The sequence below is a fragment of the Culex pipiens genome, chromosome 3, assembly GCF_016801865.2.
Source record: "Culex pipiens pallens isolate TS chromosome 3, TS_CPP_V2, whole genome shotgun sequence".
Classification (NCBI taxonomy): Eukaryota; Metazoa; Arthropoda; class Insecta; order Diptera; family Culicidae; genus Culex; species Culex pipiens.
The window spans coordinates 53981363-54008933 of NC_068939.1; the positions used below are offsets into that span (position 1 = coordinate 53981363).

The window sequence follows — 27571 nt, forward strand, 5'->3', positions numbered from 1 at the left end:
AGTGGTCATAACTCGAGACAGGGTTGCCAGATCTTCGATGTTGTGGACTCGTTGGAAAGGTCTCTTGATAACCTAATCAACGATGGGTCGGATGATGGATCCGGACATCGTTTACATACATTTAAGTGAGATCCGGCTTCAAAAAAGTACATAAATATCACTTAAGTGGTCATAACTCGAGACAGGGTTGCCAGATCTTCGATGTTGTGGACTCGTTGGAAAGGTCTCTTGATTATCTAATCAACGATGGGTCGGATGATGGATCCGGACATCGTTTACATGCATTTAAGTGAGATCCGGCTTCAAAAAAGTACATAAATATCACTTAAGTGGTCATAACTCGAGACAGGGTTGCCAGATCTTCAATGTTGTGGACTCGTTGGAAAGGTCTCTCGATTACCTAACCAACGATGGGTCGGATGATGGATCCGGACATCGTTTACATGCATATAATTGAGATCCGGATTTATGTGAAAACACATTTTTATACATAACTTTTGAACTACTTATCGAAACTTCAAACAATTCAATAGCGATGTATGGGACCCTAAACCAAGTCGAATGCAACTGGTTCGATCAAAATTCGTTCAGCCAGTGCTGAGAAAACTTGGCAAGATTTTTGAACACATACATACATACACACACACACATACACACACACACACACATACACACACACACATACACACACACAGACATTTGTTCAGTTTTCGATTCTGAGTCGATATGTATACATGAAGGTGGGTCTTCGAGCTTTTAATAAAAAGTTCATTTTTAGAGCAGGATTATAGCCTTACCTCAGTGAGGAAGGCAAAACTCATAATCTTTCACATAACAGTACCAATGCATAAGAGCAATTCCACAAAACCCTCTCGGCCTGCTCAACAGGGCAAGTAACGGTGGCCTTTTTCTTAATATTACCTTTCTATATCATATAACAGTCAAATTCAAGTCAGTGTTTCTAGGAAACTTGATTGTGGAGCTGACCAAGAACACACGGACAACAACCTAAACTGAATTGAACTGATTCACTGAAAAATCCTTATCAACAACTCGTCGTAGCCTCGTTAGAGTCATCGTGTTTTAACGTGCTGGAGAAGGAGTCAATCAATTCTGAGAAACTGGAATCGTGATGGTTGAAGGTGGTTTAGGCTGATTCCCATCAAATTTGTATGGAAGTTGTAGTTGGAGTTGGATAAGGATTCGTCGTTGGACCCTTGCACAGTGGTCCGAAACCGAAATCTAGCGTGACAAAATTGATATCGGCCACACGTTAAGATTTAGAGCTTTGGTGTCTTCGGGACAAATGATCAGGGTCAATACGGGCATCTTTTGGTACGGTGGACATTAGGGTGGTCCAAATTTTAGGGTGGTTCAGAATTTGTATTTTGACGGGATGACGAGACAGCGCTTTTGCCTTCAGAAAAGTTGTAGAAAACACCATTCTGAGCAACTTTGCTCAATAGCACAAAGCTCTATCTTAAAACGGGAAGTTTTTAGAGCCATTTTTGTAATTTAGGTTGAAGTGTTTATGAAAAAAATGAGTTTTTTGAATTTATCAACTCAGGCTTGTGTCGTAACGAGTTGGTGTCTTCTAGACATTTGTAGAACTTATCAAAACACACATTTATCTTCCAAGAGAGCAAAAATCGGACCTTTAAAACGAAAGTTATAGCCAAAATACAACGAAAAAGACGCCATTTGAAATGTGAATAACACGAAAAAGTGGTGGAGTTTGACCTCGCTCTTAGAAGCATCTGAAAGTACACATTTTAGAGTACATTTGCTGAAAATATCTTGGGGGTGTTTTTCGTTTAACTTATTTTATCTTAATTTGAAAATGAGCATTTTTTAATCGTTTTTTGCCCATAACTTTTGATAGAATTGACCAAAATTCATTTTTCAAGAATAAAAATGTTCATTTTGACAAGCTCTACAATTGTCTAGAAGGGCTCAAAAATTTACAAAATGATCTAGTGGTTGTAAAAGAAGAAACAAGTTTTAGCTGAAATATTTCAGGAATCAACAAAATAATTAAATTTATTCCTGAAATATTTCAGCCAAAACTTGTTTCTTCTTTTACAACCACTAGATCATTTTGTACATTTTTGAGCCCTTCTAGACAATTGTAGAGCTTGTCAAAATGAACATTTTTATTCTTGAAAAATGAATTTTGGTCAATTCTATCAAAAGTTATGGGCAAAAACGATTAAAATATGCTCATTTTCAAATTGAGATAAAATAAGTTAAACAAAAAACACCCCCGAGATATTTTCAGCAAATGTACTCTAAAATGTGTACTTTCAGATGCTTCTAAGAGCGAGGTCAAACTCCACCACTTTTTCGAGTTATTCACATTTCAAAATGGCGTCTTTTTCGTCGTATTTTGGCTATAACTTTCGTTTTAAAGGTCCGATTTTTGCTCTCTTGGAAGATAAATGTGTGTTTTGATAAGTTCTACAAATGTCTAGAAGACACCAACTCGCTACGACACAAGCCTGAGTTGATAAATTCAAAAAACTCATTTTTTCATAAACACTTCAACCTAAATTACAAAAATGGCTCTAGAAACTTCCCGTTTCAAGATAGAGCTTTGTGCTCTTCAGCAAAGTTGCTCAGAATGGTGTTCTCTACAACTTTTCTCAAGACACCAAAGCGCTGTCTCGTCATCCCGTCAAAATAAAAATTCTGAACCACCCTAAAATTTGGACCACCCTAATGTCCACCGTACCAAAAGATGCCCCTATTGACCCTGATCAATTGTCCCGAAGACACCAAAGCTCTAAATCTTATCGTGTGGCCGGTATCAATTTTGTCACGCTAGATTTCGGTTTCGGACCACTGTGCCTTGGTATCTTTAATCAAGTTTCGAGTCACAAATTCTTCAAAAATGTGTAATGTGAAACTTGTATTCGTCATCATGGACCAACTAATTAATTTAAATTTTCAAATCGTTCAACATTAATCCCAAGAAGCAAGAATGTTTTAGGATTTCTAAAAGAGTTCTTAAAAATAGCTACAGCATAGCAGTTTGGACCGAGTCTTGAAGAGCTCTTCAAGAAATTCTGAAACATTTTGCTACATGAGGTGTGCTCTACCACAGTGTACGAGTTTTGAGTTTTGCTCACCAAAATTTCTAATGATTAAATCACGAGTCTAGTTGCCGTCTAAAGCCCCCAAGCTGAGTGCACTCAAAGCATTGTCACATTTGTTTCACTTTTGCTATCATGAAGCAGTCGTTGCCAAATCCTATGAATGCCTTCATCGTGTAAAGGCTGTAAATCTCCCTCCTTTCGGTACCATCCAGAGACGTAAATTTTACGAAACTCCACCGACTCAGAGGCTCCGGATGCAACCGACACGACGATGGCACTTGATAATTCCAAATCGTACCAGCAGCGATGAGTACGCACTTCAGTGGCTCATCATCCTCAGATAGAGCTTGCTGAGCTGCTAAGTCGAGACTCAGCCCCCCTTCTTCTGCGGGCATTAGTTTAATGACTGCTGTTCGGGACGATGAAGCCGTTTGCGGTGTGTAAATTATGTCTGGCTTCCGGCGCCGTCGACCGAAATTCTGCCCAATTGCATCAACCGCAACACCAAAATGAGTGCAGTCGGCACTTGAATTTTGTCATTTGGACCGATGGATGGCACGATGGTGCCAAATTGTGAGTGCGGCAGTTTTTAGCCAGAGAGTGTATGAAAGCCGAAATCGTGCTCTTAAGCTGAGACGGCTTCATGAGATGGAAAGGTTAGGCATTTTCAATCTTTTGATGGATTGGGATTCAAAAAAATACAGAATATTTTTTTTTTTTGGGAGGGTGATCCAGCCGCACATCGTTGATGTCGAAACCTCTAAACTGGGCCCTCGTCCTGTCACGTCCGTCAGTAGTCTTGTCGTACATTACAACTAGAACCAGATCTGCCAATGAATTAGTACACTTCGACCAAATAAACACTGACGCTGTATGGATCTGACTCTAGAATAAATGCACAGTTGTGTGTTATTCATAAGTCCAAAATGTTCAATTATTCATATAAGTCCAAATATTCATTTGCGGATAACTACCTAACTTAAATTGAATACAAAATTTAAAGTAACCTATCCGAAAGCTACTCTTATCTCAAATCCCCGACATTTTAATTAATAGCCAAAAAATCTAAAACGTTTCTATTAAAACCTGTCTGGCTTCTTTAAAAAAAAAAAAAGAAAACAAAAACAACAAAATAGATTAACAGTTCATATTTTACAAGTCGTGAATTGAAAAAGAGACGACCATTTGATCGTCAAAATTCCAGTAGATCCTCGATTCGCAACAATGATCGATACAATCATAATCCGACAACCGTTAGTTCAACAGATCAACGAATTTGGTCCGATATCATTTCACTATTGATTGATCGAGACTCTACGGAAATTTTGACAAATCAGAATGGTTTTTATGCTACTTTAATAAAAATCACCGATTCTGATAAAATTACTAAATTCATTATTACTAATTTTGTCACTAAATAAAGACAAAATATAAAAAGTTGATATTTATAATTAAAATCCTAAATTCTACAAAAAATAAATTTTTAAAAACCCGCATCCTAACCTGACACCCACATTAAGATAGGGAAAAATCACATATGTAGCGTTTCATTGTACAAATGTGATATTTCCACTATCGGAGAACCTCCTGGTCTCGATGACAGCTTACCGGCCATCGATTAAGCCCTGAGACTACGTCAAAGTGGGTTCTCGTAGCATGAAGTGGTGTCCATGTGTAAAAATGGAAGCTTCAGCAATATACCGAAAACTTCGATTTTAATTCCACATCGGATCAAATCATACTCTTTGCCAAACAAGCATCAAACCTATGATACTCATTATGACAAAGCCCAGGGGATTCAAAAAAATACAGAATATTGTAACGTTAATAATTTGTTGAATAAGAGAAGAGTATTTTATTTAAATTTTATTTTCGATTTTCAACAATTTTCTGAAAATTTGTTCCGAGATGGACGCTCAAATTGCTGTTAAAAGGCAGGATTTCCTTTCTATTTCGCGTTCAGTTTCAGGTTCATTTCGTTCTAATTATATTACAACATATTGATTAAGTCTGCCCAACGCCTCCCGGAAGGACATCGCCCACCCAACCCAGCCAAGTAAACACAATCAATCATTAACATTTCCGGTGCCAGTAATTCAACAAATCAGACTAGGCAAACTTCCCTCCCACCAACATCAAGACGACCGTTCCCCCGCCCTGCTGGCACGAGGAGGTGTTTAATTCGGGCAAATAAATTGACAACGTGCGCGCCATTAATTACGCGGATTAATCTTGGATCCCACGGAGGGCGTTTTGGCGGGGACACAATTCAACACCCAGCTGGGGGGCTTCACCCAAACAACAACAAGCATAGATCTTCGATTACGGCTTCCTTCCGCTTTTTCACGACAATAATTCGCGAAATAAGCTGCAAACTTTGCCAAATAAAAACGATATCATCAATGTTTGCTTTGAGTTTAATGAGTTTCTCGTGGACGCGGAACTGCTGCGGGAAATCTACAGGTTTCAGTTCCAAAATTCTGTGGAAGCACCAAAATAGGGGTTATCTAAAAATTAAAAGGGTATTAAAAAAAAAGATTTTTCCTCAATGTGTTTTTTTTATTTTGATATGATTATAATATGCATATCAATAAAATAAAAAACCAAAACACAATATTATCTGGATAAATTGCAAAACTCATTGGAAATCATGCCAGTCTTTCTACCTCCCCTAATTCATCGCACTAAAAGAAAATTCCGGAAAACACAATCTTTATTCCTTGCTGAAAATTCGCTCCACTTTTCTTTTTTTCATCCCTCTACTAACATTTTGCTCCACAAGTGTAACGTAACGAAAATTTATTTAATTTTCGTGATGGTTTCGTCTTCCGGCGACTCACACCCGTGATTCCGTCCCCCTACCCCCCAAATTTTCCACATTACCAACAATTTACTGAGCGACTCCATCACCATCATCATCGTGAGCCCCCCGTCAAATCGTTTTTCCCTAATTTTCATTCGTCTACTTTTCCTCACCGGGGCCACGTTCTGGAACTCAGATACGAGAGGAGCACTCATTTAAAAATGCAAATGAAACTTTTGTGAAATGTACCGCGATGCTGGTGCTCGGGAGGAAGTTTTGAAACCACTAGGGAATATTGTGAAAAGTGGAAAAACACTTTGTGTGGTTTTTGTTAGGATTAAGTTGTATTTTTCCTGATATTGTACAGTTGTGGATAAATCAGTAAAAAAAATTTGTCTCGGTTCACATTTTGATGTCAACTCAATATATGTTGCATTAGGGTGTAATATGGTTGTATGGAAAAAAATAAAATTGTCCAAATTTAGCCAGCACAGCAACTTTTTGGTTCCTTATAGGGTCCTTAACAACTCCCCAAAGTTTGGTAACGATTGGTTAAGTCCCCACTTTGCGCAAAGCGATTCAATTTTCCATACAAATTTGTATGGGAAAAATATTTTTTTTGAATTATGATATTTAAAAAATCCACGTTTCACGCTATATCAAAACCGAATTCATATTTAGATTCTCTGGAATGTGCTCTACAACTTTCCCGAAGAGAGTATGGTGCTAACTTGCTCCTATAAAAAGATACAGCGTGTTCAAAACTCGTCTAAAACGTGTTTTTTGATCGAAAATCACGTTTTAGACGAGTTTTGAGGACGCTGTATCTTCTTTCAGGAGCAAGTTAGCACCATACTCTCTTCGGAAAAGTTGTAGAGCACATTCCAGAGCATCCGAATATGAATCCGGTTTTAGTATAGCGTGAAACTTGGATTTTTTAAATATCAAAATTCAAAAAAATGATTTTTCCCATACAAATTTGTATGGAAAATTGAATCGCTTTGCGCAAAGTGAGGACGAAACCAATCGTTCCCAAACTTTGGGGAGTTGTTTAGGACCCCAAAAGGAACTAAAATAATGCTGTGCTGGAAAATCGATTTTGATATTACACCCTAATGTTGCATAGGAGCAATTTTCCACCAAAACCAGGTATGGAATTTATTTATTTTTTTAAATTGGCATAAAACTTCGGAGGCCTTTAATATGAACAAAGAAGCCATGTTGTGACATTGGTTCACCCAAAAAGTCTCCATGCAATTTTGGCAGCTGTTTATGCAAAAAAAAAAAAAAAAAATACGTAAATATTCAGAAATCTGTAAATTTTGAAGGAATTTTCTGATCGATTTGGTATCTTCAGCAATGTTTTGTATATTAATTAGAAATATTCTTCAAAAATTAAGCCAAAATTTTGATTAACTTTATTTAACAAAAAAAAAATTCCAAAAATCTAATCTTTATATTTTAGAAATTTTTGATATGTTTCAGGAAACGAATGCATCAAAATTAAAAACCATAAAATCAAAAACCGCGATTCGAGGAAATCGTGTTTGTGATCATACGATAAAACAATATCATTGAATCTGCTTTGTTGCCTCTAAGTTTATGTTGATTTTCGCAATAAAACTAAAAAAATAAATATAAAAAAATGGAATTACAAGCCATGGTCTCAAGATTTGAATGAAAAAAGTATTCTCAAGTGCATTTTACACCTGCCCAGTTGTTTTGCAATCATCCTGCTAGAAAATACTTTTTGCGCTATACATTGAAATTCCACAAAAAAAATAAAAAATAAATTATTCGATTCCAGACATGCTAAATATGATTTTAAACGCAAGAAAATGCATTTCTAATTTTTTTTAGCTAGTTAGACTTCTATTTCCTTTAAAAAAATTAAGTTTTTTGAAAAAAAAATTTTTTTTTGCCTCATGTTTTTTTGAGCCGATTATGAAAAGGGGGAGGGTTGGGGACCAACATTTACTTAGAAAAATATTTGCAATGGCCTAATGGGCCATTTTCGAACAGAGCTGAAAGGGCACTAAAGCGCTGTCACCTGTTTGCGGTTTTTAATGATGTTTATGGGCCCATTCATTTAGTTGGAAGTGATGAGGAATTCAGTGGCAATTTTGATAATTTGTGATTTTTTGTGATAGAATGTATGTAGTAGACAAAGTGTGTAAAACCTAAAAATTATTCAAAAGTGTAAAGAACAGCAGCCGCGGAAGCAACCAACTAACGAAAAAGAAAAGGGCACATTTGAACATTTTTGTTTCGGGTTGGAGTGAACATTGTTATGCGTCCTTTTGATTCTTGGAGTGCATTCTCCATACATGTACTAATGAATGAAATAGTGGAATAATCCAGAATGTTTACGTTTTGGTTGTGTGCCCTAATGAAATCTTAGGCTCGAATTGACACAATTTATGCAATTTCGAAAAACGCGTTTTGAATGGATTTTTTTTGTCAAACACGGTGATCAACTCAAAAAATATTGAAAATAGTAGTTTATGCAACAAGTTGCAAAAAGAGGATTTTTCCAGCACGAGTCGTACATTTATCACTGAGTGAAATTTTATGTAAAATTTTCATGTATTTTGTCAATAAATCGTTTAAATCAAAAAAAATGTTGAAAAGTGTTACTTTTCGAAACAAGTGCTGAAAAGTTCAACTTTTCAGCACCCATTTGAGCGCTGAAAAGTAGAACTTTACAGCATTTATTTTGAAAAGTGTTGCTATTCGATTCTGTTATTTTTGGTACAGAAAAGTAGGCTATTTCGTCGTTCAAGAATGACAGGAAAAGTAAGTAGTTTTACGACGGAATTGCAAAAATATTTTTTTTCGATACTAATTTTTCAGCATTAGTATTGAAAAGTAACACTTCCACTTTTTAGCATCCATTCCAGTGCTGAAAATTTTGCTTCTATCAGATGGTGAAGTAAAACGTCGGTCCCGGTTTCTCCTGTCTCGTCAGAGGCGCTGGAGCAGAAATCCCACGTTAGAGGAAGGCCATGCCCCGGGGGGCGTAGTGCCAATAGTTTCGTTTTTTTTCCAGTGCTGAAAAGTAGAAACGTTCATCACTGGTAATGAAAGGTATGAATTTTCCATTCTGTTATTCTTGGAAAGGAAAAGTAGGCCGCTTCGTCGCTGGAGAATGACTAGAAAAGTGAGTTGTTTCAGGTGACGGAATTGCAAAAAGTATTTTACAGATTTTCTGATAATTTTCACTGTTTGTAAGAAATAGCTACTTAAAGTTTAATTTTAACCTAAAAATTCCAGTTCCAGTTCCAGATTTTTTAAATAGTGTTGAGGGAAAAAATTCAATATAAAGTCAATTTAAAATGTTAGCTTTGATTCCAAAATTTTCAGAATATTTGTTAAGAAAGGATCATAAAATTTTACATTTTTTAATTTCTCTGGTTTAAAAAATGGACCATTAGCTGCTGAGATATTGGCATCAGAAAATGGGGGCCCAATGACACAAAATGGCATTTTTGGTAATATAGAAGGGCCTCAAAAAGTTTTAGTCATATTTATATAACTTAAAATTGTATATGCAATTTTTATTGTTTATTTATTTATATTTAGATTTTCTTTTCCATGTACATCATTATGCAACAAGTTGCAAAAAGAGGATTTTTGCAGCACGAGTCGTACATTATCAAACGCGGTTCACCGAGTTGGATAAATACGACGAGTGATGAAAAAATCAAGTTTTGCATCGAGTTCCATGCAACGTTTTTTTTTTTTGGCAATTTCGAAAAACACCCTGTGAATTATAAGACAAATGTCCATGCATTGAGTCGATGAATCGTTTAAATAAAAAAAGTTGAAAAGTTTAACTATTCATAACAACAACGATTCTATTATTTTTGGTACAACAAAGTATGCTGTTTCGTCGTTCAAGAATGGCAGAAAAAGTAAGTGGTTTCACGACGGAATCGCAAAAATATCATTGAGTGTCCAATAACAATTGGTGACATTTCACCTCAATCTTTAATACCAGCAATTTGAATTTATTAATAAAATATTGTTGCTTTCGCTATTGATGAAGTTCAGAGGTGCTAGACCAGAGAGGAAGTTTCAGAATCATTTTCAGAATTTTGTTCTGAATCCTGAAGTTTTTTCTTCCTGGTTAAACAACAGCTTGTCCAGAGCACAGCATAAAGCATGGCATTGTTTATAAATTATCAGTTTATTTATGAGAGAAAGCCTTTTTTCTGTCTTTAAGTGAATTCCTTGCCACGCACTTTTCTTATACATTAAACATGGATTGTTTCTTTTCGTGAGGACTATCCCCTCGTTCTTTAACTTTGGGTGTAGATACCTTAAGTTTCAATGATTCTTTTTTTTATTTCTACAAAATTCAAGCATTATCAATAATCATTCACTTTCAGAACCTATTTCATTCTTCTGCGAGAAACTATTCCATCCACCGACGAGATGTCGCAAACAGGAAAGTAAAGACGAATTTCTTTTCCATCGTCAACCTTGCCGCGACAGCGACTGTTTCCTGTTTCTACAAAAAAAAAAGTCAGATCTCGTGCAGTAACCAAGAAAAGCTAGGCGAAGAGGGTAAATGGATTCAGCAAACTTTTCACCATCAGTTGGATGAAATAAGCGCGATTATAAATTTGACAACACTATCGCATATCTCCGGCTGTCAGTGAATGTGGAGAAAAATAGGAGTGGTTCATCTTCAAGGTGTATAGCACATCAACAAAATTTTTGGAAATGATTTTCTAACTCCAGCTGATTCTTATTCAAATAACACAATTTATAAAAAGAATAGAACACACATTTATTTTTTGCCCTAATTGATGATTCCATGAAATTGATTAAGATCTTAGAATATGTTTATAAAAATATATTTTCTTTTCTTGAGATAACTTGAAGCATGAATCACTTTCAAGGATATAACAACAAACACACCCAAGATGGCAAAAGATTACGCCAATAACTGGGGCAAAAAGTTGAAGATAATGGAAACGGTGACGTTAATCCCCGCGTCGTCGCTGCACGAGTCGACGATGACGATCGGGGATTGTTTGGGATACTGCTGGTTCGGCTGATGTGTTGGCCATACGTGGAGGGAAAAACCGGGGCGAGAAAATTATTTCATAAAGCAAACCAACACACATATATGCATCGCACACAAGAAGGGGGTTCTTTTCGTCCGGTCGGATGTGAGAGATGGGAAGCAAAAATTTAATTAAACTTTTTAACTTGCATTAAAAATTTAATTTATAGTTTGCAATTAGATTACATCTCAGCTGGGTGCGATCGCATCGGCTCTGGAGGGAGGCTCCACGTCATAATGGAAGCATATCAGCAGCATTGTGGGGCGAGCTTTACACTTTGAAAGTTTGTCAGAAGATAAGATTGGTGCGATAAAGAGTAATGAAAAGAATATGGCTCAGACGAGGGAGCAATATGGCATTATTATTTTATCCAACGATCTTCAGATTTAAGCTGACATTTGTATCGTTTGTATTATTTTTTATGGAAATACATGAAAAATACAAATAGTTTTGAATGATGATTAGATAAAATTATTTGCGATTTCTGATTTCATGACACAAAATCCTGAGTTTGTATAATCTGTTCAAACAGGGCTTTTGGAAGAGGAGATATAGATGTATAGACTAGAGTGTATCAAAAAAATATATTATTTTTATGGAAGTACTCAAGAGAGCTTTGAGAATCTAAACCGCATTCATCCTCGTTGTCGACCACCATTTCACCAACTCGAAAAAGCTTCTTTCATCTTCCGCATCATCCCCAAAAATGTCGCCTTTCACTGCCGGTCCAGTATCAATAAGCAAACCGATCCAACCCCTAATTAAATGTCACAAATCCCACTTTTACCCACCCAAGCTGCTAATCACAATCCCCACACCGAATCGGTCAACTGAGCCATCAAGAGGAGGTTGGGTCATTCCCCCTCCACCCCTTAGCTTTAATTACGCCACCCACAAGCCACTGCCCAATCAGACCTGACCTTACGAAGCGCTCTCTTTCGGTGGGGCATGTCTATTTGGACACCATTAGGGTGTACGAGCGCGCAAGGGAAGCCTAATTTCGATAATTCAACATTCATCGGCCGGGTCCGAGTTTTGGGGCCCGGACGAAAGCCAATCCATGTTGCCTCTGGGACACGAACTCGGACCGACATGCAGCTGACTAGCTGCCATGTGGTGGCATTCGGCTTCCGGTTTTGGAGGGGGTTTAAGTTGCTAAATTATCACATCAACGTCAGCTGTTTTGGTAGGGGATGCAGTGGTGTGTTGTTTTTTTTTTAACTTTTTCGCTCCATAATTTTCAAAATACAGTGTAGTTTAAATTATTTCAATTCAGTTTACAGTTCACATGAAATCATCTCAAATTTTTAATATGAAAAATCTAAGAGTTTTAAAGTTGTTCGAAGTATTGTAACATTTTGTTTTATCCTCCCACATTCCGCACTCCCCTAATCCAAATCCAGACATCTCTAATCCCGCACCAACATTTTCCAGGGAAACCCCCTGCCGCGAATACGTACCTCACCGTGGCCGGTCCGCTGCCCAGGTCGAAGGTGAACTCGACGTAGCCCATGTTCAGACACAGCGAGATGTAGTCCCCGTAATCGTGGTGGCCACTGTACAGCAGCAGTCCGTCCTCGAGCAGTGGTTTGATGATAATCTGCAGCACCGCCGATCGAGTATCGATTTCGAAATCCGGAGGTGGTTAATTTTGGCGGTCATCGTGCGTGGTGTGGGGCCACGCGGGCGGACGGTAAGTGGGCCACCGCAATCGATTTGGCATTTTCAGGAGGGAGAGAGAGAGAACATGGAACGAGAGAATAGCGTTAGAATGTTTGACTTTCGATCGGGAATGGGAATAATAAATGAATAATTAATTGCCGGTACGTGTGTGGTTCTGCGTGGTCCTGCTGAATCAATGGTGGAGGATGATTGTTATGCAAGTTGAGCTAATCAAATCAGCTCTCCAAAGGATTATGCACATTTCTATTAGATATTGTTATCATGGATAATTGTGCATAAATCAGTTGTTTGATGTGCTTTATTGTTATTATACTCTTTGTTGCATCAACTACTGTAGTCAATTCGATCAATTGAAGAGATAGTATAACTCAGTGTTGATGAGGCAAATTTATAAAGCAATAGGATTAAATTAAAAACATGTTACTTAAATCATTATGGTGCATAAAAAAGGGTAGAAAGATCTTCAAAATTGTTGGCTCATCAGAAAGGTCCATTGAATAAACAAATATTCAAAATATGTTTCTCTGGTTCAATCAAGCTGTCAGTAAATATCATTGTAGAAAAATGTATTTTGAATAGTTTCAGATAATTACACTGCTATTTTCAAACTTAATCTGAATTGTTGTGAAATAATATTTTTAGCATCCTGATTTTTTGACCCAATATTTGAGGGGGGCGTATCCTAATGTTGTTAAAGTTCTATCACTTGATAAGTTAAAATGAAAATAGGTAAATGTATATAATGGATTGTTGCACCATAACTAGGGCTAGTGATTTTTCACGGTAAAAAAAATAAAATAACGCCGCATGTCAATTACAAAACATTGAAATTTCTCGGCAATTTCACGGTTCTCTAAAAACTGCTCATAATAAAAGTAAAAATGTATTCTTTTAGCAAAATTATTACCAGAAAAGTGTCTTAAAAGTGAGCAGTTGTATTACATACAAAATAAAACCCCATGACATCAATTATATATTGGAATAAAAGGAGTATTGGATTAATCTAGGGAAATTTTGAAAAATTCCCGTCGGTTAAATTCTAGATTTTTCATAAGGTCTTACCAACAAATGTAAACATTGAGTGCATCCAGCTTACTCCAATGAACATTGACATAAGGTGTGAAAGGGATGAATTACAAAATATAATTTATATTCAAAATATTTAAATGCAGTTTTTTCATCGTTGTTTAAGATCATTGATTAATTTAAACAAATTTTACAGAAATTTAAAAATAAATCAGCTTTATTTTGCGTTTTCTTTCAAAGAAGTGCTGATTATTATTACTGTTTTTTTAAATGCTTTTTGAAATTTTGTGGCATAATAGTAGTTTATGCAACAAGTTGCAAAAAGAGGATTTTTTCAGCACGAGTCGTACATTTATCCAACGAGGTTCACCGAGTTGGATAAATACGAAGAGTGCTGAAAAAATCAAGTTTTGCAACGAGTTCCATACAACATTTTTTGCAATTCCGAAAAACACCCATTGAGTGAAAATTTATGTCAAGTTTTTATGTTTTTTGTCAATAAATCGTTTGAATCAAAAAAATGTTGAAAAGTGTTACTTTTTGAAACATGTGCTGAAAATTTCAACTTTTAGTAGAACTTTTCAGCATTTATTTTGAAAAGTGTTGCTATTCGATTCTGTTATTTTTGGTACAGAAAAGTAGGCTATTTCGTCGTTCAAGAATGACAGGAAAAGTAAGTAGTTTCACGACGGAATTGCAAAAACAAACTTTCTGCATTTTGTTGAATTTTCTAATCTGTAGATCTGATAAAATTAAAAAAGTAGTAGTATTTTAAAAAAATAAACCTAATTATTAATGTAAGACCAAATTTGCAATCGAAAAGTACTATTTTCTTTTTTTTTTTTTGATTAAAAGTCTAACGTTTTCATAATATAGCCATCAAACGTTGAATTTGGTTCGATAAATTCCGGTTTTTTTACTTTTTAAAAAAGTGTTCATAATTATCCTTTTCAAAAATACAGTTTTTCGAACTGTTCAGAAAATTTCCTACAATTTCGTCTACGAAACAATGAAGATTGGACCACAAGTTGCTAAGATACAGCGGATAAAAGAAGCAAGAAAATTGTTTTTTTATCAGGTCACAACTCCTCATTTTGTAATGTCGATATCTCGGAAACATATAATCCGATTTTTAATGTTAAAATATGTAACATTCATGAAATTTTCTTTTCGAAAACAATATTTTGATTTTTTTTAATCAAGAGTAAAATTTCAAAAGGGTATAAGGGAAGCGGTCGTGGCTGAATGGTTACGGTGTTCGCTTTATGAGCGAATAGTCCTGGGTTCGATACCCATCTGCTCCCAACGAGAATGTTCTGGACTCATTGAGTTCGGAATTAATGAAAAAAACTTCATGCTCACGGCGGGGTTCGATCCCCTGTCCTTAAAATTGGCTAGCAAAATGCTTTCCACTTTACCGTGGAGCATTGGTAGCTTGAGGAGGACTTAGACTGATATAGTTGAATCCATGAATCGGACAAAGAATCAAATTGAATGCAAGTTGAATATCGGAACTAAAACAAGATTGCATGCAAGATTGCAAGCGCAATTGAAATTGAATCAAAAATTCCTCGCTAAAAATAGCCTGGGCGACTTATAGAATTCACCCAATAAGAGATGAGAAGAATTGAAAACTTTCCCTTTAAAAATGAGAACACACGAAGAATTCGAACAACAATGTAAAACGGTCGTTACCACTCGCCTAGGGTGGCTCCTCAGACCATTCACCTTCCCAAAAACCTTCCTACTTCAAGCGAAACTTACTTGAGGATACCGTGGAGATTTTCCCCTCATACTCTGAAAAAAGTGGAGCATCAACACTTCTCTTCTTCCAAATCCCCTATCCTTTCCCCTGGTGCGCGGTGGAGATGGGAGCGACCGGCAATGGACGGCTGCCATGGTGGTGAGATTCTGGTTCAGGTGGAATTGGTTCTATTCCCAATTATCGATTCCTAGGCAACTTGGGCTTAGACAATCATCACATCCCATGGCGAAAATCCAGTCTGCAATCCGCTAAAATCACCGTCTCCTAGCGAAGCGAAGCGAAAACTAACATTTCAAAAGGATGTAATATTGAATGTTTTACTGTAATTGTTATTTTATTTGTTATTGAGATGATACTGGATTTAAGTCACCAAACATTCAATAATACTATCGATTGACTTGCGCATTAAAAATCGGTCAAAATCGGTCAAAATTTTCCCCTGTTTCAAAGGAATTTGATAAAACACTGTGATACCAAAAAATCCAAAATTTGTGTCCAATCATTGATAAATTCTGCAATTTTGTAATATCATAACAATACCTTAAATTGGTATGATACCAAATTTTGCTCTTGTATAATTCATAAACCAAATTTTAAAGGGTTCAGTAATACCAAAATTCGGCATTGATACCAGAGAAAGGCATTATTACCAATGCACAGTGGTCCAGATCGCAAAATTAAGTGGAAAATGGATTTTTCGAAAAATGGTTAAGTTTTGGAGCTTTGGTGTCTTCAGAAGAGTTGTTGCAAATAGGAAGGGGCAACTTTTGGTTTGGTTGAAAATTAGGGTGGTTCACCATTAGGGTGATTTTGGAAATCTGACTTTACAGGAATATTTTTGGGAATTTTTTTGTCTTCTAGAAAGTTGTTGGGCTTGCCATTTCAAGCAACTTTGTCGAAGACACCAAAATTTTATCTCGTAATCTACGCCTTCTATGACCAAATTTATAGAAAGCATCTGAGCAAACCTTCAAAAATCAGTTTTTTGAACGTGGCAATTCAGGGTTAAGTTTTAGAGAAAAGCGATGTTCTGAGCACTTTTAGAGCTCTAAAAAACGAACATTTTTATTTGTTGACATGCCAATTTGGACTTAAGGGTCAAAAGTTACAGCCATTTTAAGGTAAAAAAGATGCAAATTTAAAACTTAAATATCTCAAAATGGCGCAAGCCAAATTTTAAGCACTAGGTTGCATTTGAAAGAGGAGATCTAGCACTACAAACGCTGAAAAAATCTCAGAGGTGTTTTTCTTTAAACTCGAGATATCTTCATTTGAAAAAGTCTAATTTTCAAGGGAAAATCATATGGGACCACCCTAACGAAATTCGAAAAATGTCCAAATATATGTTTTTCCATGTAATTTTGCCCGCTGAATCCGAATCTGCCCTCAGAATTGAGCCAAAGTATCGAAAAATCGAGTTTTGGTCATATTTTGGTCATAAATGATAATTTTACATGGAAACCCTAAAAATGACCAAAACTCGATTTTTCGATACTTTGGCTCAATTCTGAGGGCAGATTCGGATTCAGCGGGCAAAATTACATGGAAAAACATATATTTGGACATTTTTCGAATTTCGTTAGGGTGGTCCCATATGATTTTCCCTTGAAAATTAGACTTTTTCAAATGAAGATATCTCGAGTTTAAAGAAAAACACCTCTGAGATTTTTTCAGCGTTTGTAGTGCTAGATCTCCTCTTTCAAATGCAACTCAGTGCTTAAAATTTGGCTTGCGCCATTTTGAGATATTTATGTTTTAAATTTGCATCTTTTTTACCTTAAAATGGCTGTAACTTTTGACCCTTAAGTCCAAATTGGCATGTCAACAAATAAAAATGTTCGTTTTTTAGAGCTCTAAAAGTGCTCAGAACATCGCTTTTCTCTAAAACTTAACCCTGAATTGCCACGTTCAAAAAACTGATTTTTGAAGGTTTGCTCAGATGCTTTCTATAAATTTGGTCATAGAAGGCGTAGATTACGAGATAAAATTTTGGTGTCTTCGACAAAGTTGCTTGAAATGGCAAGCCCAACAACTTTCTAGAAGACAAAAAAATTCCCAAAAATATTCCTGTAAAGTTAGATTTCCAAAATCACCCTAATGGTGAACCACCCTAATTTTCAACCAAACCAAAAGTTGCCCCTTTCTATTTGCAACAACTCTTCTGAAGACACCAAAGCTCCAAAACTTAATCATTTTTCGAAAAATCCATTTTCCACTTAATTTTGCGATCTGGACCACTGTGCAATGCTTGAAAAAGGGATCTGTCACTGAACGGGACTGCTCGATATTTGATAAAACTTTCTGTCAGCGATCATTTCCGAAAACGAAATTTGATCGCTGACACGTAACGCCTATCATGATCTCATTGCTTGGTGGCAGCCGACGAACGTCAACACAAAAACGAAACGAACGAAAAATGAGTTGTTTTACTCTCTCTTACTTGTGTTTGCTGCGTGGTGACAAAAGTCGTTTGAATGCTATCATTGGAGAGTTGATCAGAATCTCGGTAGAATGTCAAACGACCGTTCTCTGAGTGAAAATATTTCTAATGAGAAGTCATTCGTTTGTGTGTGAAAAGATCGAAAGAAGAATGTCAAAATCAGGTTGTCGTGGTGATGACGATTGGAGTGTTCTGTCATCTATCACAAACAAAGTCGTAATTTCGTAAGCACTGATTATTACGCATTTCTCTTGTTATCCACTCATGCTTGGGGAGCGCGTATACGAAAATTATACTGGTCAATTCTTAATGCACTGGTTGATTAGCTACAAAAACTATAGTTTCTATGCAATCAAGTACAAAAAAAGCTTTATTTACAGTCGAAATGACCGTGACATTCAAAATAATTCCAAGAATTTCTCGATACAACCCACCAGCTGAATACTCAGCCAAGCAAAGTTCCGGCTAATGCAGTTTGCCAATTTCAATTATATAATTAAATTCATCGGTACCTGTAGCCAATTTCTACAATCAGCGAACGCAATCACACGCACACATAATCTAATTGACAAATACTGGAAATAATCTGACGATGAGTTCATGTGCGCTTGTGTGAGTCTGTGTGTGTGTACGTGTGCGTTCGTGTACAATATTGTTCAACGTGGATCACAATTATTGGGCGGTAATTAGAACACGTCCCACCCGCACACACACATACACACACACGCACCACGTGGGAGTCAGGAACCAAACGTGGTTACCAAACCGCCAGGACACGTGGAGTCCACAATCACATCTCGCTCCCTTTTGCACCTCCTCGACACCACGGAACAGTAATAGATAGACACACACGCAAACATTCATGCAATATGGGGAAGGAAGGTGGCCTATAATTGGACCGTGATGATTTTGTGCGTGCGTGTGATAGTGGTTTGAACGCCCCACCGCCCACACCAAGGATGGACCCCGGAATATTAATGTGCGGAAAATTAATTTATGCAATTATAAATCATGCATTAAACAACATCGGCGTTGGCTAATTATCATTTCCAGTTTCAGCGAGTTGGATTTTTGATGTGTCCGCCAGCCAGGTGTGGCGTTTTGTTGTTTTTCACACAAATACACGGCTGTGATGGCTGGATTTAGTAGTGATTTCTGCGTAATCCGATCGGAATCGTGAGCACGTGTTACGTGGTCGGTTAGAGATTGGGAAATTGTTTGATGGAATTATGGAGCTTTGAGCGGGAAGTTAGTAACTAATGTGAGGTGAAAAACCTGTTCAAATCGCTACAGTTGATCTCTTTTGTGAAACAACGAAAAATATACAGTGGAGTTTTGTTCCATTGATTGCTTGAACGTGGGTCATGTGATAATATCATCAATAATTCCATCATTTATTAATTATCACCTAATTTACAAAGTTTTCTAACATCTTGAATATTCCTTAAAAGTGAACCTACCATTAGACAACAGCACCGCCATTAAAAAAAAACTTCCAAAATTGCCCATTAACTAGCTACATTTCGCACCACGCAGCGCAGCCACTTGTAGAAAAATTTCTTTCACAAAAACCAAACAAAAAAAATTAGTAAAAAAACTTCTCACTTACCTTGAGCTCGAACCAAATGATGCAGCTATCACCGAGGGGGGCGTACCGCAGGTAGGAGGACCCATTAAAGGAAGGCACCTGCAGGAATGAATAGAGAGAGAAAAAAATATTAAAAGCAGGCAAACACAGTTAGCACAGTCAGCGAAAAAAAAACGCAATTAAACCGTCTGTTAATTGGTCGTTGAAGAAAGGCTGAAAAGGAGCTTCATTTTGAGGGCCGGTCTCGTTAAAACACACAGAAAATTTGCCTCTGAAAGACCGGTAAGCTGGGACCATTCCCGTTAGGAGTTTCTCATTTCCATCGGTAATGACCGGTTGAGAATTGTGCAACCCTTTTGGTTAGGAGAAAAAACACGCAATATTTCTTTCTTCATCATTGGATGACCAATCTTGCAACGAGGAAACTCATATTTTGCTCCAATTGAACATCAAAGTTTAAGCTTTAAAAAAATGGTAGCTCCCAAAGTTTTCTAAAACCCCATAACTATAAAAAAATATTTGGAATTACTTTTTTTGAGTTTTTCTTCTTCTGAAAATAAGATATATATTTGAAATAAAATGGCAACCTTTAAATAATCTCGAATCCAAACAGTTTTTAAACTTTTAAATAAATAGAGTCAAATATTTATTTGAATGTTTTTACATTAGAATGATTTCAACTATTTTGTTGCAAGAGTTTGAACATCATTAAAATAATTTATTATGAGCATGAGCATGAGCATGGTTGACTGCCAATGAGCTGCTACTCCGTTATTGACAGATCAGCTGAAGTTAAACAATGAATCAAAAATGATCAGTGGGAGCCAACCTTCCGTTCACTGTTTAACCTCTGAAGATCTCTACTTTATTAGTCAATACCGGCGCCCAACCTCCCAAGAAGCCTGCAGTTCAACGAAAGGGAGGAATGTTAGTCCGATAGTTGAAGCTGCAGACTCATCAAGCACATAGTTTTTCGCTATATACTTGTTGATACCGCTTGAGACCGTTGAATCCACAGCATCTCCTTCAAGCATCACGTGATTAATTTTTTTTTGGGTTAGTAGGATAAGGTATTGCTTTTTCGATGCCTCCTGAGCTACGACGCTATGGAGAGGACTTTCATAACAGACCCGTCGGCGAGCCTTCCGACCAACGATGCTATGGGAAGGTCTTTCTGGTTAACACACAAAATCACTCACACACAGTTATTTTGCTCCACTATTCACTCAACGATCCAAATTGTCAGTGCGTCTTTCGATCATTATATAGAAATGGCTTTTTCACCGCAAAAAATAAAACCTAATTCGAAAGTTTAAACATAATTCACCCGACGCCGTGCCTTCCGATCAACGATAATATAGGAAGGGCTTTGAAAATCATAAAAGAAATCACTTTTCACTCGGAATATTTTTTACGACCACGCGCTCCCTTTGCCAATTATGCACTCACATCATTAAAATAATTTATTATAAAAATAAACTATCATGCACTTTGTACAAAGACATTTTCAAACATTAATCCAACGTTTGGCCTTGGCACAATAGCGTGATCCATTTTGCAAAATGTTCCCGGGCTCAATCTGAACATTTTGTGGTCGATTAGGCTGCTCGCCAAAATTTGAGTAAATTTCTTGCAGGAGAACATAAAGTTGGCTTGTTATTGGATTAAAATATGGCCCTGGAGATTCAGGAGCAAATTTGTTGATTTTGTTAAACGAAATCAAAACCATTTGATGTTTTTTGAAAATTCAAATCAATAATTCTGGAGTTTTTTTTTATAATTCCAATAAACCAAATTTCCAGTTTTTGCTTTTGGGTTTTTTTTTTGGAATCGCCTTGAGTCAGGAATATTAAAAAACACCCAAAATCAAAAACTGAAAATTTGGTTTATTGGACCATTTTTTTAAAAAAAGGCTCCAGAATTTAATCCAAAAATGAGGATTTTTGTTGCACGCATTTTGCTGAAAATTTCAAAAGAACCATATTTTGACCCCAAAAACATTGGTGTATTTAAAAACCCGGGTGGTTCACTTTTGAGTTGCATCAAAAATTTTGACCTAAATCAGGGGTGCTCAAAGTATGGCCCGCGGGCCAAACGTGGCCCGCGGGCCAAACGTGGCCCGCGAGGTGATATTTTGTGGCCCGCGGACCCATTTTGTATGATCATGTAAAATGGTCCGTTGACCACTTGTAAAGTGATTTTATACTTTTTCAAAATTAAGGTTTATTTTTAGCTTTTTTATGCTAATCTTTTTTTATTTTTTTGTTAATAAAAAAATATCTTATGATTTATCAATATTTTGATCCTCACTTTAGGATTATAATTATATTATTTAGGAAATAATTTGGTTCCAAATATTTTGTAATTAAAACAATTTCACACGTTTCAATGTGAGTGAAACTAGTAAATATCGTCAAAACTTTTATAAAACATTTTTAGAAATATCAAAAAAACGTTCAAGTTTGTCTTAGGTAGAATTCTGTAATGGTTGCAAAAATAAAAGTTTTCTTTATTAATTTGCAAGTCATATTGACCCTTTTATGAACTGACCCTCAAACTAACATTGTACTTCCTAAGGAATTCGAACTCATTACAGTTAGATAACGAGTCTGATTGACTATCAACTGATTCAGGCAGACAAAATGTGGAAATCTGAGAATCAAGGGTGCAGCAAATATTTTACAAAGCTATCGTCGATCAACCCACCCCTCCACCATTATTAAAAAATTGACTCGAAAGCCAGGAGCAAAAATATATTTTCAAAAAACTTAAAAAATGAAATTTAAGTGCATTTAGCTGAATTTAATTAAATATGCATTCCTTTGCATCTAAAATCATTTGAGCATGTTTGGGTTTATTAAAAATAATTTGAATTTTATTAGATTTTCGATGAAATAAAAATAATGTTGTTTCGCTTTTTTTTTTGAAAAAAAAGATTGCAGGTTAACTATACGGAAGCTTAAATCATTTTCTAAAATTTTTTTTTCATTGAAATGTTGAAATTCTGGATCTCAACGATTTTTCATTAGCCACACTTACCTTATAGATGAATTGTTCAACATATAATGTCAACACCATTTTCGAAATATAAAAAAACTTATTTTTTTTTTTGAAAACACAAGTACATTCAGCTAAAAACTTTTTTTTTCAAATACCAGAAACAACAAAATCAACAATACCGATAGAAACCAGTTATTTTGTGGTTTCTATTATTTTGAATACACTTTTTTTTAAATAACAGAAATGTAATCTTTTACATTAAAATAACGTAATTTATTTTTTTTAACAACCTTTTTTGTAAATTTGGCCCGCAAGCTCATTTGAGCTTTAAATTTGGCCCGGCCTCCAAAAACTTTGAGCACCCCTGACCTAAATCTAACATCTGTGTCGAAAGCACCTTAATCCTCATCTCCCCATTTTTTTTTTATTTTTTTTTCAGGAGGTCATTTTGAGCAACTTTTGTTCTATGATAAATTTACTTCTCTTGTTTTAAGTTTTTTGTGTTTTATTTTTAGTATTTTAATTTGCATTTATTTTGTTTAGTTTATGTTAATTTTCGGAAGTATTTGGCCTATTCTACCAGTTCCTATAATAACATTTTTCTTATCTTATTTTCATGTTTTACAGTTACTTTTTCAAATGTTGGCTTGTTTTTCACATATTTTCTGCTATAAAATGGAACCATTATCATTTAAATTGAAAAAAAATGCGTTGAGAAATTGAAAAAAAAAATTAAGAGCCCTTCTTTAAAATACTTTTTTAAGATTGAAAATTGGTTGAAACATGGATTTTCGGCATTTTTTTAAATCGAAGCCCGCCTAAAGGTGGGGTTTAGTTGTAGAGGGTTAATGAATCTAGCAACCTGAGCCGTTTTAAAAGATTTTGAAAATGAAATAGTAGTTTTGCAAAAACTGTTGCAAAAAAAAAGATTTTTTTAGCACGAGTCGTACATCGGTAAACTTCGTTGAATAAATATGACGAGTGCTGAAATAATCATTTTTTAACAGCGCTTACAATGCTAACATTTTTTTTTTGTAATTCCAGCAAAAATCACTTTTTGAATGGATTTTATACATGATATCATTAAATGTCTCAAAGAGGGTTGTGCTTGATGCAGTTATTTAATTTGTTTAAAATTGTTCGAGAAATTAAAGTTTAAAGATCAACATTCATTTATTGATCCTTACACTTATTTTAACCATTGGTTTTGCTATTCTATTCAATTTTGTTGCAAAATCTTATCAGAACCAGGATCAGATCAATTTTCGATCAATTTAAAATTTCCGGGGTATTCCCGGGAATTTTTTTTTAATTTGGGAATTTTGTAGCCCCGGAAAATCGGACGCTCTAGTCACGTCACTCGAGAATGACAGGAAAATCAGGTAGTTCCACGACGGAACTGTAAAAATATTTGAGCCCTAAAAGAAAATCACCTTTTCCCTGATTTTCTACTTACAAAAATTATTTCGACTTCGATTTGTGTAGGTTGGCTCTGAGTGTTCAGTATCACCCTAATCTTGAACTAATCTTGTATTAAATTTATGCAAAATTGGCCCCTTTTCTCTTACAAGTACACTTCAAAAGTCATCATAACATTTTTTAAAATTTATCATGAATAGGAACATTAGATTTACACATAACGTTGATATACTGATCACTGTGCATCTTTCCACTAAACCAAAATTTATGAAACACAGAACATTTCAACACCCTTAAGCAAATGCATCGTACATATATAATTGAGATAAAATTGAAGTAAAATTGGAAAACCGCCGACGATCCTCGACAAGATTGAAAAATTAATTATTTTTCCGCACTCTCGACAGTTTATCCAACACCCAACATACTGCATGTTGTCACGCGTTGATTACAAATGTAACAGCTGTTGGTGAAAAATGTGCCCGAGTGTGGTTCCCAAGAACATGATTGAATCTCGGATTGAGTCCAGTTTTGCCTAGGGTGGTTCTATTTAGCATGAACTTAAAATACTAAATATGAATAGCTTAAATTGTTTTGAATTTTGATATTCGTTATTGAAAAACACCATAAAAACCAGTTTCAACCTACCTGCAGATCCAGCCTCATCTCGCATAAATCACCGCCGAATCCCAGCGGACAGAGACAGATGGCGCCATCATCCGAGGGTAGGCACTTGCCACCGTGCTGACACGGATACCGGCTGCACCGATCGGTGACACATTCCTCTGTTGTTGTTGTTGTTGTTGTCGGGTGGAAAGGAAGAGCGCAATTTCCCAATTACGGTCCCGCACGCGAATGACGTCCGGCGGATAAACACGGGCGGGCGCAACAGGGGGCAGTGTTGCCAGGATGTCCGAGCCAACCCCACATGTCAGCGGCGGCCATCGCGAGAATGGAATGGGAATGAAAGAAGGGAGAAAAAAGAGAACATTTTATAAAATATGGCGACGAAAGATTTCGAAAAGTGTGGCAGACGGGAGTGAAAAAGCTTAAAAATTAATTATCGTTTAATTAAACTGTAACTGGACTCGCGAGCGCGCTCACGGTTCCATTAAATTGTTTTTTTTTTGCTTTTAATTTTTTCACTTTTGTCACCGCGATAACGCTGGCTACTGGCTGTCACTGGAGATGAGCTCTTCGTTTGTAGTCAGTGGAGGGTGGGATTAATTTCGGTTTTTATGTGCAAAACGATATTATCATGTGCATTAACCTACATTTTGCATGCATCAGAAAATGAAACATTTCTTTGATCATAGAACACATTAATTAAGCAGATGAAAGGGACTCCTGGTTAAACATGATTCTTATATTCTTATAAGTTGTCGAATCCATTTTAATACTAAGTTTCGCTTTAATCTCATAATCTTACCTGCAATTTAACCGATTTGAGTAATTCTCTAAATTTTCGTAAATCGACTTTTCATTGCATTTTTTTATTTTTATTATATTGCCCAGTCTACATGTTTTTATGTTAAAAAAGCAATGTTGGATAACTGGTTTTTTCATAAATGTTTTCTGTTACAAAATTAGTATTTCCATATGAATCAAAAATTTATCTTGCGAACTGATTTTCTGATTCATCTGATGCAAAGTTCCAGATTATAATAAGGACTGTTTAGAATTTTGGATTGATCCGCGAAAAATAAACTTTTTGCGATGCTATACACTTTTATATTTTAAACCGAATTCGGTAAAATTTACCGAATCTTCAAATTACCGCATTGGGTATAAACTTTCTGAAATTCGGAAACAAAATTCATTATTGTTTAACACACAACCGAAATTCGGTAGAATTTCATTCATTTTGATCGATGATTAACCGATTTGAACATTAGAGATTTTTTAACTACAGAATTCGGAGAAAAAAAAATCTAAGTGCGTACATATGAATTTCACAACAATTCCAAATGTTTCTAAATGAACTCCGGAAGCTTCAAAACCCGGTAATTTCTTCTTGTTATATCAATTATTTGGATAATACCAGTCAAATCTTTGTTATTTGATTAATTTTAACATTTTCATTTCAAATTTATTTAAAGACTGTAAACGGCAAAAAAAGAAATTAAATGAAAATATAAGTTTACCAAAAACCTGAAACATTTCAAAGGCGTCCTGAGCAACAAAGAAGCAGTAAATTATTGTTCTGACTTTCTTAAAGCCTAGCAAATCGTTACACAAAATATCTATTGTTTAGATGTTTACAGCTTGTTTGAGATTTAAAGAATGCTATTACCGCAAAATTTAGTCCAAAATTGTGCGATTTATAATCAAAAACGAGCGTTTGAATTCCAAATCAGTGTCTGCAATTCGAAGCACAAGTTATCTTAATTTTAAAATTCTGATGAAAAAACATAGTTTGATTACATTCTCTTAAAATTGACTATTTAAAGTACATGCTGATGATGTTTCTGTTTTATTTTATGCTAAGTATTTTAATAAACGTAGGAAAATGCTTTTCAAATTTATATCAGTTGATTACACTTTATTTTCATACAAGAAATGTTTAGGCCCCTGCCTTTTCCACTAAATTTTGAAGGGTGGTGGGGTCGGAGTGACGTTATCTTTGAAAATATTTGCAGTTAGGCCTGAAAGTTAAACTTCCAAAATATATTACTTTTTTATGTTCCGAAATTGTTTGACATATTTGGAGGACTAATTAATAGGTTTTTTTACGTTTGAGCTTAGAAAGATGCTAAATCTTGTTCCGTTGATTTTAAGAAAAATATAAAGGGGTTTTGACCCAAAATTTTAAAATAATAGCGTTATTCTCTACCAACTCACACGAAATCGGGAAAAGTTGTCCCGACCCTCTTCGATTTGCGTGAAACTTTGTCCAAAAGGGTAACTTTTGTCCCTGATCACGAATCCGAGGTCTATTTTTTGGTATCTTGGGACGGAGGGGCGGTACGACCCCTTTCATTTTTGAACATGCGAAAAAAGAGATGTTTTTCGATAATTTGCAGCCTGAAATGGTGATGAGATAGAATTTGGCGTCAAAGGGACTTTTATGTAAAATTAGACGCTCGATTTATTGGCGTACTCAAAAAACAAAAAAAAAAACACTAAACATGTTTTAAAAATTCTCCCATTTTCCGTTTCTCGACTGTATAAAATTTTGGCACATGGAAATTTAATGTACTTTGCGAATCCGGATGGGTCATTTTTTCATTTAGAACAATTTTTTTCATTTTAAAATTTCGTATTTTTTCTAACTTTGCAGGGATATTTTGTAGAGTTTTAAAAATGTTCTACAAAGTTGTAAAGCAGACAATTACAAAAATTTTGATATGTAAACACAAGGGGTTTGCTGATAACCGCCACGGGTTATCGCGATTTAATGAAAAAAAGTTTTGAATAAGTTACTTTTTGCGTTTCTCTTTGTTTTGTCGCCCGTGCCGTGGGTGACGATGAACGGCCATAATTGACAACAACCAACCTTTTCAAAACTTTTTGTCGTAAAATCGCGATAACTCGTGATGTTTATAATCGAAAAAGGGTCGGGGCAAATGCTATGTGAGTTGGCGGAGGATTACCCAATAATTTTAAAATGCAAAACAAATGAATTGTGACTTTGCAAACTGTTTGATGAAGTGCATGGTTTTGTGTTATAGGCATTT

General features: G+C 35.7%; 1 protein-coding gene across 1 annotated transcript in view; it reads right to left on the bottom strand.

The window, feature by feature from the left end:
• Positions 1 to 27571, bottom strand: part of LOC120427423 (pikachurin) — a 99228-nt gene that overhangs the window by 48575 nt on the left and 23082 nt on the right. Inside the window, exons 5-7 of the mRNA XM_039592283.2 lie at positions 24543 to 24679; positions 19497 to 19574; positions 12434 to 12573 (exon numbers count right to left, since the gene is read on the bottom strand). Of these exons, the coding sequence (XP_039448217.2) occupies positions 12434 to 12573; positions 19497 to 19574; positions 24543 to 24679 (355 nt within the window). The remainder of the gene's footprint in view (positions 1 to 12433; positions 12574 to 19496; positions 19575 to 24542; positions 24680 to 27571) is intronic.